The 12,538-nt window shown below is 40.9% G+C and overlaps 1 protein-coding gene across 3 annotated transcripts in view; it reads right to left on the minus strand.

Annotated features, from left to right (window-relative positions):
- grid1a (glutamate receptor, ionotropic, delta 1a) overlaps positions 1-12,538 on the minus strand; it is a 219,928-nt gene that overhangs the window by 83,294 nt on the left and 124,096 nt on the right. For all 3 annotated transcript variants that reach the window (XM_047603751.1, XM_047603750.1, XM_047603752.1), the window contains exon 3: positions 5,402-5,686. In XM_047603751.1, the coding sequence (XP_047459707.1) occupies positions 5,402-5,686 (285 nt within the window). The remainder of the gene's footprint in view (positions 1-5,401; positions 5,687-12,538) is intronic.

Consider the following 12,538-nt stretch of genomic DNA (forward strand, 5'->3'; position numbering starts at 1 on the left):
CATGTCTTTTTTTTTTTTTTTTTTTTAAATATATACATATATGACCTTGGTAAAGCAGTTTTCCTTCTACTGTAATCTTTCAAATTAAATGTTTTCATTCTGACTTAATTTTAATGTGAGATTTATAATATGCACTACGCACTGAACGCTCTAATGCTCCCAGGTTAGCGGGGTGTCTTGATGTAGTCGCAGCCAATCAGCATATCTGGGTATGTGTGAGGGGAAAAAAAATGTCTTGGCACTGATATTACAGATATTATTTTAGAGTCAGAAGAAGAAGTGAATTATTACTGGCAGCAAAGAAGTGTTAAAAACTGAAAGGAATAAACAAACAACAACAACAAAAAAAACAATTTTTTAATGAAGCACGGACCACAGCTATTACAGAGGAAACTGTGGTTAATTGGGCCAGTCGGGTCAAAGCGTGGATGTGAGAAAAAATTAATCATTATGAGGAAAACAACAGCTAATCACACTGTCTGAAATAAGAGTGTTCATCAAGTCCTGAAATTCATTATTTTAGTTTGAAGTGACTAAAGACTTTCTGCTGTCATGTTATCAAAAAAAAAAAGGAAATTAATGAGAAAAATGAGCAACTTTTGCTCAAACTAATCTTTATTAATTGGAAACCAGCTTACTTCATGTTTTTTTTTTAAATTATTATTATATCCTCAGTCTTACATATATATTCACCGCACTAAGAAACTATTCTAACGTGTGACCAGGAAGAAACTGGAGGGAATCATTTGTTTGAGGGTGGGATGATTTGGATGGTATCTCAGCAGATCTGAGCATCACTGGTAAACAAATAGAATACGGAAAACAATTAAATAGTTGACTCACAGTGGGAATAAGCCGAAACATGCTGTGCAACCAAAACAGTTTAAAAAAAAAACTAACTCTGATACTGTATGCTCAGCAAAGAACGAGCAAAACTCTTAATTGGTGAATAGAAAGACTCCTGACTGGCTACAAAGCGTTTGCAAGCGGTGATATTTTCCAACCTTCTGCGCATGCCACAACAGTGGTTTAGTTTTTGTGTCATTAATGCCCGTTTGAACATCTTTAATGTCTATTTGCTGCAGGGGTTGTATTTACTTGAAAAAAAAAAAAAAAAAAAATGAACAAAATATTTTGCCCCCGGGGGTGCTCAAAATTTTGCACACATAAAATAAAAATAATTTTAAAAATTGATTCCTATTCTACCAAATGTTTTCAAATAAGATGGGAGCTCGCGGTTTTTGACTTCAAGTTATTGTATTTTCAGCTGTGCTAATGCTACAAGCATCTGACCTTTTCATCTTAAAGCACTTAGACTAACTCATGTCTGTCACTCTTTCGCCTTCATGTATTATATATGAAATGACTGCTACATTAATAAAATAAAGAATAAAATTAGAATATATGCACGCGACACATCAAGTACTCCAACCGCTGGCTCAGAAACATATACTAAGGAAACGTTCCTGACTATAAAAATGTCACATTGTCACATCCTTCCCTCTTCACGCTAAACATAGACAGAAATCTAAAGATAGAAATAGACTTTGACAAAGATCACACAGAGAAACTGATCTGAGCTCCTGCGCTGCGAGTTAAGTTACATAACCTCATTTCCACTGATGAGTTATGACTGATCTGGCAGCATGTGTTCGAAAGCAATGTGATGTGCGAATCCCGTCCAAGCAATCAAGACAGAGCAGTGATGGGTGCTGCAGGGGCAAAGATCGTCCAGAAAGCATTTCTTTCATAAATGCAGAATATATATATTGTTGTATTTTGATATTGATTTTAAAAATCCATATCCGCTGGACACCGGCCTTACACCGATAAATGGATAACCATCTGGTAATTGCCAATGTTCAAGCTGTTCACAGGTAAACACCTTTGTTTTTAACACGCTCCACATTATTTAGAGAAGCAATTAAAGCGAGTTGAGGAATCAATCTGTGTTCAAACAAAGTTTTCCGCCGATGAAGAGCTTTGAAAAAACTGTCAGCCCTGAGTTTGAATCAACTTAGTGAATAAGGCGCAATGGATTAATGTTGCATTTTTTAACGTTATGACTGGGCAACAACAAGCTAAACTAACTTTGTATTTCTCTGAAACTACACCAACCAAATAAATTGATAAAAGCTTATTTGTGTATATATATATATATATATATACACACATGCCATTTAGTTTCTGCACCTGGGGGCAGTTGACAGACCACTCCCAGATAACCAGCTAAAGGCCAAGAGATCCACGGTATTTCTTGTACTAAACCACTTGTATACCATATATGGACTATCAGCAGTATTTCAAACCCGACTCTGATCCACCGGGGGCTAGTGGAGAAACATGAGACCTGCTTTGATGTATTGAATAAATTGTCAGAGTATTTCTTGGTGAACCCAGCAAAACTCTTTCAAGAGTAGCCCAGCAAAGACATAATTTTTTTTTTCTAAATCTCTTGAACTCTGTTTCTAAATTTGATCGGTCAATTAAATTTTACCCCTCTGTACATGTTGTATGATACTGGAATGATAGCATTCACAAGACCAAGTCAAACAACGACCAGAGTGGGCGTGCATCACTGATTACTGAACCTTAGAACTATTTTGGTATTGACTGAAATATTCCCATCAAACCAACTCTTTACGCTGTCGCACAAGAATCTGGCACCGAGAGTCTGATTCGTATCACATTCTTGGATCTGTTCCTCGGCCAAAATCTGGCCAAATCAGTTTTGTTTGAAAAGGCGGCAAGATTTGAGAAATGAGGGGTTCCTTTATTAAATGAAAAAAAAAGTGTTAAGTAGAAGTATATTCTTTCTCTTAACACTTTAAATCAGGGGTATTAAACATTTTTCAGACCAAGGACCCCAAACTGATTGAGAGATTAAGTAGGGACCCCCTACCTACTTTATGTGTTCTATATTAAACTGCTATTTATAGATATACATTATTATTATCATTTTTCATTCAATATTAAGCTATCCCTTGTCCCTTTATTAAAATGTGGTGGATTTATGTTATGTGTATTTAACGAATATATATATATATATGTGGGGGAAATTAAAAAAAATAAATAAATAATACAAAAAATGTCTAACCAACCAAAGATTTTGCAACCCCCCTGCAGTACCTCAAAAACCCCCTCAAAAACATATTACTTTTGTGGTTCGGGTTTTATATGGGGATAAATTGAGGATTATCTTGTCTAGGAAAGCAAAATCAAGTCAAGTGTGTGACAAATTAAACCTTTGACTACATTTCTTAAAAATACAGGATAATGAGAGTAAAAATACCACTGTTTCCCCCACACAAATAACTGGCTGCCAGCACGTTACCAGACATTACTGAGTACTTCATCTGTAGACGGTGGTACTGCTCCGAGGCAGGCACCACGGGTATTTGGACTGTTCTGTGATGAGCGTCCTAATTACCCGCTACATTCCTTAATTAAATGAGCATGCAGTTAAACCATGTAACACAAACACAAATGTCAGTGTTTCCCAACTTTGCAGAACCTAATGTAGCAGATTTAAAAAAAAAGCCACTTTGTATGAACAGCATCTAATTAAACGGAGCGAAAAGCTTTATTTGACTAGACGTTCCTATTACTGTTTATCCTTCGCGCAACACCATCAGAAGGGATTGCTCTCTAAAGTTCTGCAGCGTTACAATTATCCCAAACAATCAAAGTCACACAGAACTATCAGAACAAAAGAGAACAAGGAGTCCTGCAACAGATGGTATGGCCCCCACAGAGAATTGATGCATCAGTCTGGTTTGTGAAGAGCTAGAAGCTAAGGTATCAAAAAAAAATATCTATCTATCTATCTATCTATCTATCTATCTATCTATCTATCTATCTATATATATATATATATATGTATATATATATATCTCCAAGTTACCTCGAACAACCTGCAAAGAAGGTGCATAGAAGGTGAGAATGAGCTGCAATTTATAAACCGAAAAACTATTCATGGCATTTTCGAAAGCATTCTTCGAAAGTGCTTCTGCGGAGCACATTAGGTTCCCTCTTATAGGACTTGCAATTTATTTTGTTTTGCACCGTGTTGCGTAGTGTTATCAGAGATCCTGACAGGATGGGGTTCAGTGAATTGAGGTGTAATGCACATGAGAGGAAATGCCTGAAAGTCTCCTGAGATGCAGATGGATCTATCAATCAGAGCACAGACAGAAAACTAGTGAGACGGACAGACAGACAGACAGACAGACAGATAGACAAGCAGCTGATTAGTAACACAGACAGACAGTGACTGTGCATAAGGACAGAGACACAAAGAGCACTTGACAGACAGGCAGCGAGCAAGTCAGAAAAATCTATAGCAAAAGAGATGCTCAGACACATGGTGACTTAGTTGGACAGACAGACAGAAACCTAGCTACTCAGAAGAATAAAGATAGACAGTGAGACAGGTTGCCAGAACACCAGACAGGTGCTCTTCGATAGAGGGATATCCATCGATCCAACGCAATGCTGAGAGTGCGCTTCCTACGAAAGTTGCCAATGTCAAAGGCAAATCCAAGGGCAGATCCCTGTTAATGTGAGGCAACATGTCTCATACAGTATATCTACATGGATGCAGCGAGCCACCGTCTCCATAACTGCGCGGTGGGTGGCCGCATTTCCCCCAGGGCTCGCTTTACTATATGTACTACATCAACTATAGCTCAGCTGTGTCCGGTACTGAAAAAATAAAACAGATTTATACTCCCCTCTAGATTGCACCCTTCTAAGTAGTAAAAAGATTAGCCAGCAGAGGCAGAGTCTCATCTGAGGAATGGCGGTGCAGCATTTTTCTCCCTTCATCTGTCTGCAATTGCGTTGCCTTGCCAATCACTCCTTGATCCGCAGAGCCTTTAGCCAAATGTGAGTTGAAGAAGGCCTGGCTCTCAGGGGCGTCATGGTGAGAACAATGAAACACAAATCCAGAACAGTGGAGAATATGTTAAATAAAAAAAAATTTAAAAATGCAGTTGGGACACACCTTGACAGAATGAGAGTGCCACAAATGAGCCAATTAGGCCCAGACTTGTCTCTTCATAGGAATCCTTCTAATGGCGAACGCGGTGACTGGATCTTGTTTATACTTACAATTTCTCCTGAAGTTTTGATATACTTGTCAGCAGCAAGTGCAGCATGTGTGAGTTTCCTATGTGTGCCTCTGAGTGGGAGTGGTGATGCTCTTTCATCTCAGTCCCCACTTATTGAACTCCCTGTGTTAATATGGCTTTACATCAGTGGCATCCTGATGTCCCCCGACACGGGCCACGGCTACGGAGCATTTACATTAAAATGAAATTGCTGAGCTCATCCCACGGACAAATGTCACGTTTACGACGCACACTTGGCAATCAGCATGCTCCCATTTGCTCCAACTCACCGTAGTTGCTCTCGTAAAAGATGATGAACTTCTGCCAGTGTAGTTCTGAGACGAGAGTGAGCAGGACCTCACTGATTCGGACCGGCGGACGGGCAGCCAGCGTGTAGCTCTCTCCGTCAGGGCTGGGGTTGAGCTGGCAGGCAGTGCGGGGTGCGCCATCGCCGTTTCTTTGAATGAAGAGGTGGGGGATGTGCATTGCATCTGTCAGAGACTGCAGAGCACTGGCGGCTGCACAGCCCGTGGATGTAACCAGAGCGAGGATCCCCTGGTTCATCAACTCGCATGCTGGACGGAGAAAAGAACAGACAGGAGAAAGCTGAGAGAGACGAAACGATATAAAACACATGCTTAGACTAGTTGTTCGAACAGGTAATTTATTTATTTATTTATTTATTTAAATACATTTATAAAAGTTTTAAGAACTCTGCACGTATTAAAAAAAAAAAAAAGTGAACTCAACTGGATTTAAAAATTCAGGATGTTTCTTTGTGTATCTTAGTTAGGATTATGTCTAAGCCTCTGCAGTCGAGAACAGATCACAGAAAAGAGGGGGCTGGCACTGAAGTTGCATTATAATGTGTAGATGAGAGATTCGGTGGGGGGCCTCCTTTAATCCTTGTCCACAGACAAAAAACGAGACAGCTGATTAAAGGGAAAACGCTCGCTAAAGGTAACAGCCACTTGAAAACAGCAGATGAATCAGGGAGCTGCAGGAGACAGTGTGGGTCTTAGGAAAACAGAACCCAAGTGGCGGCTGAGTGGGAGGAATCTGTCACAAAGAAAATAAATCAGGAATATTTTAGCTGGATGCAGAAGGTTATATGAAAAATGTATCCCTCGCACGAGTCTCTACTAAATATCACTCCATATACTCGCTCATGGTGAAAGTCTGTAAACACGCCAGGATTAAGGCTCCAGACACGTCCTTGTAATGTCTGTAGTGGGTCTTAACATTTTTACTTACACGTGTAATTTGGGCAAAATCTATTTTTGATCCTCTTAGTGCGTGTTACTGTGTCTGGCGGGGCAAAATGCCACACATCTGTCAAATGTCATCTTTAACATTAGAGTTAGGTCTGGAATTGAGAAGAAAAGCTTGGTCTCCACAAGAGCTTTTCAAAATGTAGTGGCAGGGGGTGGACTTGGAATTATCTAACAGTTGAAAAACAAAACTAAAATGACTCATTCAGGGGAATGACACTAAGTTTAGTCACAGTTTTTTTCTTTCCTGTCACTGTAAACAGCCGTCACATATTCCAACTTCCATGGACAGTGTTCAAAAACATACACCACGAAAGAGTTTGACTGTCTTAGAACAGCTAATGTAAACTGTATCCCTTTGGACATTCACTAGAATTGCAAAATGTATTTATGAATATTTATTTGCATACAATAAAACTATATAATACACGGCATATGCTCACTGGCCACTTTATTAGGTACACCTGTTCAAACCTGTTAACACAAATAGCTAATCAGCCAATCACATGGCTGCAATTCAGTGCATTTAGACATGTAGAGGTGATCAAGACAACTTGCTGAAGTTCAAACTGAGCATCAGAACAGGGAAGAAAGGGGATATAAGTGACTTTGATGTTGGTATGGTTGTTGGTGCCAGATGGGCAGGTCTGACTATTTTAGAAACTGCTGATCTACCAGGATTTTCACACACAACCATCTCTAGGGTTTACAGAGAATGGTCTGAAAAAGAGAAAATATCCAGTGAGCTGTGTGTTTGTTGATGTGAGAGGTCAGAGGAGAATGGGCAGGCTGGTTGGAGATGATAGAAAGGCAACAAACTCAAATAACCACTTGTTACAACCAAGGAATGCAGAATACCATCTCTGAATGCACAACACGTCCAACCTTGAAGAAGATGAGCTACAGCACCAGAAGACCACACCGGATGCCTCTCCTGTCAGCTAAGAACAGGAAACTGAGACAGTACAGTTCACACAGGCTCACAAACATTGAACAATAGAAGATGGGAAAAACGTTGCCTGGTCTGACGAGTCTTCAGACCAGGCAACATTTCTGACCATTTTGGCTGTGACATTTGGATGTCAGGGTCAGAATTTGGCGTAAACAACATGAAAGCATGGATCCATCCTGCCTTGTATCAACGGTTCAGGCTGGTGGTGGTGGTGTAATGACGTGGGGGATATTTTCTTGGTACACTTTGAGCCCCTCAGTACAAATTGAGCATGGTGTAAAAGCCACAGCCTACCTGAGTATTGTTGCTGACCATGCCCATCCCTTTATGACCACAGTGTACCATCTTCTGATGGCTACTTCTGGCAGGATAATGCACCATGTCACAAAGCTCATATCATCTGAAACTGGTTCCTTGAACATGACAATGAGTTCACTGTACTCCAATGGCCTCCACAGGCATCTCAATCCAATAGACCATCACCTTTGAGATGTGGTGGAACAGGAGATTCTCATCATAGATGTGCAGCCGACAGATCTGCAGCAACTACATGATGCTATCATGTCGATCTGGGCCTTTTATCAGGAATGTTTCCAACATCTTGTTAAAGTATGCCACGACCCATTTAAGGCATTTTTTTTGCATAATCATTTTCTATTTCTACTACCTTCAGTATGATATGTGAAGTGTAGGTAAAATATATCATAGTCCATCATCTGAGAATGACAATTATTCTAATATAACACTGATTTAAACTAAAATTATCTCATATTTCCTTGGGGAAAAATACATATTCATAACTTCTGAGCTTCTAGTCTTGACCTAACCTTGACCCTTGAATCTGGAGTAAAGAAACCACAAAGCAAAAGATACTTGCATCCTCTTTTAGGATATAAAACACAAAACACGCAAAAAAAAAGGCAATTAACAGATACGAGGAGGTTGTGGGAATCCGCATGCAAAACAGTTTAAATGAAGAATATTGAATTTGCATTTAATTTGAAGCTCTATCTCTGTTATGAGCTGCATAATCATCTACTACAGGGACTGTCTAATTTTGCATGTGGCACGGGACAGACTACGGCGGCGTTAAAATTCAACTCACTGTTTCTCAAACAGCAGGGCTTTTATCATTTCAGCATAAACAGCTGAGCATATTGTACAAAACAGTAATTAAATGCTCTTTTGCTGCATTTCACAATTTGGCCTAATTATATAGTCTGCGTCGGTGTCTGCAAAAAATTTGACACGAGGCACTACAGTCTAAGGTTGGATTATATCCTGCAAAACTTTGAGGCAGAGCATTATGAGATGACAGCTCGACATGAGCACAACATAAACATACAAGTGCGATGCCGTAGCATCGAATCCAGTGACGATGGGGAGGACAAAACGAAGAGAAAGGAGTGTGATTGCGGGGAAAGGGTATTAGTGATGAGGCGAGACGTCTGAGATAGAGGTGCGAGGTGCAAGGAGGGGGAGAAAAGGTGTGACGCCATAGGAGGATGGGTATTCTCAGTGGAGTCACGCTGTGAAAGTGTTGTGCGTTTGTGTGTGTGAATGTATGGCGGAGGGGAAGGACCATTAATGTGACAAATGACGATTTCATCTGCTGACTGCAAGTGCAAGACTACATTAAGGCACTGTAAATCACAAGTGCTGGAAGTACAGGGGAACTAAATAACATACTGGGAAGGAGTGGGAAAGAAGGAACATCAGACATCACACGGGTAGACGGACTGGAAGGGCTTGTTGTACTGGAAGTGTAACAACATGAAAAAATAGCGTAGAACAAGATGGAACATGGCAAAGGGTATGAGAGAGGTTGTAAGATTATTTGTAGCTTTTTGCACAAATGCTCAGGGGAACGCAAGGAAGACAACATTCTTCTCTGAGGCAGGAGGTCTGTTGGTGTGTGTGTGTGGGAGAGACACAAAGTCAGACATACATGCATGCCAACCTGTGCAACAGGGCATTTGGCAAATATTTTGCATGAAAGAGTAGTACTTTGCATAGTAGGGGGTCACGTGATTGACAGCATTACAGATCTAGAGTGTGTTTTAGCTCTGATATAATGACATATGCCAGTTGGCAGCAGTGAAATGTATATTGGAGCTGCAGGTTAAATTTTAACAATTTTTTCTGATGCAGCCTAGTCACTAAAAACTGTATACACTGATCAGGCATAAAATTATGACCATCTCTCTAATATTGTGTAGTTGTGACTCATTGGAGAATGGACATGGCCTTCTGAGGGTGCCCTGTGGTGTCTGGTAACAGAATGTTATTAGTGGGTGCTTTTGGGTCCTATGGGTTGAGGAGAGGGGTCTTAGTGGATCAGGCTTGTACCAGTGCATCCATCAGGTACTTGATCAGTTTGGGAATCTAGTGAATTTGGAGGGCAGGTTAACATTGTCATTGTTATGGGTTGGGGGTGCCTGGTCTGGTCTAGGTGGGTGGTACACGTCTTTACGCGTTTCCCAGCAGAATGTTGTATTGTCATAAGATGGACAGTGTTATTTGCTTCATGATACACTTCACGTCATAATGTTGTGGCTGATCAAACCTTTGTACGATGCAGTTTTTGCTTTAACGAGTGAAAGATGCAGATTTTTGTTTTTTTCTAAAATCAAAAGTCCATCAACAGAAAACACAGCTGAATCATCTGTCAGTGGTCTCGTATATTTAATAAATTCTGTACATAATGCGGCACAGTATGTTCTGCCTTTTCTCTGCACGGATGACAAAAATAGTTCCATAATTTTTGCCTCTGTCCTCCCTCCTATTTCAAAATGCATTTTAGGAATTGAGACTTCCTTCAAGACGGCACAATGAGATTTCCAGGTCACAGGCTGGTGGAGAGAGGACATACAGAAAAAAAGTGAGTACACCCCTCACATTTTTGTAATTATATTAATATACCTTTACCTATGACACTTTGATACAATGTGAAATAGCTCACATAGCAGTGTAAATTTCTTGTCCTCTTATAATAATTAAACAAATGGCTATTAATGTCTAAACTGCCAGCAACAAAAGTGAGAACACCCCTAAATTGTGTCAAAAGTGTCAATATTTCATGTGGCAACCATTATTTTCTAGCACTACCTTAACTCTCTTGGGCATGGAATTCTCTAGAGCTTCATAGGTTGCCACTGTAATCCTCTTCCACTCCTCAATGACGACATCATGGAGCTGGTGGATGTTAGAGACCTTGCCCCACAGATGCTCAGTAGGGTTTGGACACGTGCTTCCTCGGCCAGTCACCTTTACCCTCAGTTTCTTCAGCAAGGCAGCAGTCGTCCTGGAGGTGCGTTTGGGTCGTTATCATGTTGGAATACTGTGGCCGAATTTCGAAGGGAGAGGATCATGCTCTGCTTCATTATGTCACAGTATGTGTTGACATTCATGGTTCCCTCAATGAACTGTAGCTCCCCAGTGCCAGCAGCACTCACGCAGCCCCAAACCATGACACTCCCACCATCACTGACTGCAAAACACACTTGTCTTTGTACTCCTCACCTGGTTGACACCATCTGTGTCTCTAAGTTTATCTTGGTCTCATCAGACCACAGGACATGGTTCCAGCAACCCCTGTCCTTAGTCTGCTTGTCCTCAGTAAACAGTTTGCGGACTTTCTTGTTCATCGTCTTTAGAAGAGGCTTCCTTCTGGGATGACAGCGATGCAGATCAATTGGATGCAGTGTGCGGCGTGTGGTCGGAGTACTGACAGGCTGACCCCCCACCCCTTCAACATCTGCAGCAATGCTGGCAGCACGCATATGTCCAATTTCAAAAGACATCCTCTGGATATGACCCCCAGCATGGGTACTGAACTTCTTTGGTCGACCATGGCGAGGCCTGTTCTTAGAGGAAGCTGTCCCGTAAAATCGCTGTATGATCTTGGCCACCGTGCTGTATCTCAGTTTCAGGGTGTTGACAATCTTCTTATAGCCTAGGCTATTCTTATGTAGACTAACAATTCTTTTTTCAGATTCTCAGAGAGTTCACGTCGAACACTCTTCGAGTGACAAGTATGAGAGAGTGTGAGAGCAGTAACGCCACATTTAACACACCTGCTCCCTATTCACACCTAAGACCTTGTAACACTACCAAGTCACATGACACTGGGGAGGGACAATGGCTACACCCCTCACATATTTACAAAAATGTGAGGGGTGTACTCACTTTTGTGAGATGCTGTAAGTTGGCACAAAGCAGAGAAGTGAGGAGAGCCTATGGATTCGTATCCAATTTTTAGGAATGAAAAATAACAAAATGCTAAAACCAACAAACTCAGAAAAAGACAAAAGAAGGAAACATTATAAAAACTGTGCTGGTGCTTCATTGACCCAAACCGGGCACATTGTGAACCCAGTGTGTGATTGATGGCCCTGAGGTAAACTGAGCGCCAGAGGCCACTGGATGAATTTTGGATACTGGCGCAAGGCGAGAACTGTGAGATTAAATTGAAATGAACTTCTTCCTTCCGCATCAACCCATCTCTTTGAGGCTTGTTTTGAGCAGTGATACACCTGAACCACAAGGACGGAGCTCTGTTAGGATTGTTTGTTTGTAGTTTTCACCTTGGACTCCCCCTTTTTTCACCGCCTCTATGTGAGCTCAAGCATCTCAGTGATTGAAACATTCTACTTTCATTTTATCTGACAGTTTACATTTTTTGGTATATTGTAACAACATTTTCAGCTTACAAACGGTCTTATACCAGATGAATGAAGATGTATATTAACAGGAAATGAATGGCATTATTATGGTGTAGAAAATGTAAGTAAATATGACTGTGGCTAGAATGATTAACAAACCGTATTTTGTGCGTTGGGTACTGTTGCATTCTAATATTTCTAGAATTATTAGCACATTTGTGATCTATTTCCCATGTTCCACCATCTGCTAATGTCTAATCTCTACCTTCAGTTGTGCTAAAAGACCCCTTTCCTTCTGCCACTTTTAGCAGACTGTGTGTAAAGTGCATCTGCAGCCATTTTGGCTTCATAATGGACGCCTCGGGCCCATTATACAGCAGACAGCCAACTGACAGGAGGGAAGAGTGCGCTACAGTCATTGGCAAGGATGATAATGGCGGAATAATGACTCTTAAACGCTCCCCCTGAAGTGGACAGAGGCCATCATTCATTTCCTGCTAGCTATCTGACATCTAATGTTAGCATATAATAGCAGCGGCA

Source organism: Mugil cephalus, chromosome 13 (genome assembly GCF_022458985.1).
Source record: "Mugil cephalus isolate CIBA_MC_2020 chromosome 13, CIBA_Mcephalus_1.1, whole genome shotgun sequence".
Classification (NCBI taxonomy): Eukaryota; Metazoa; Chordata; class Actinopteri; order Mugiliformes; family Mugilidae; genus Mugil; species Mugil cephalus.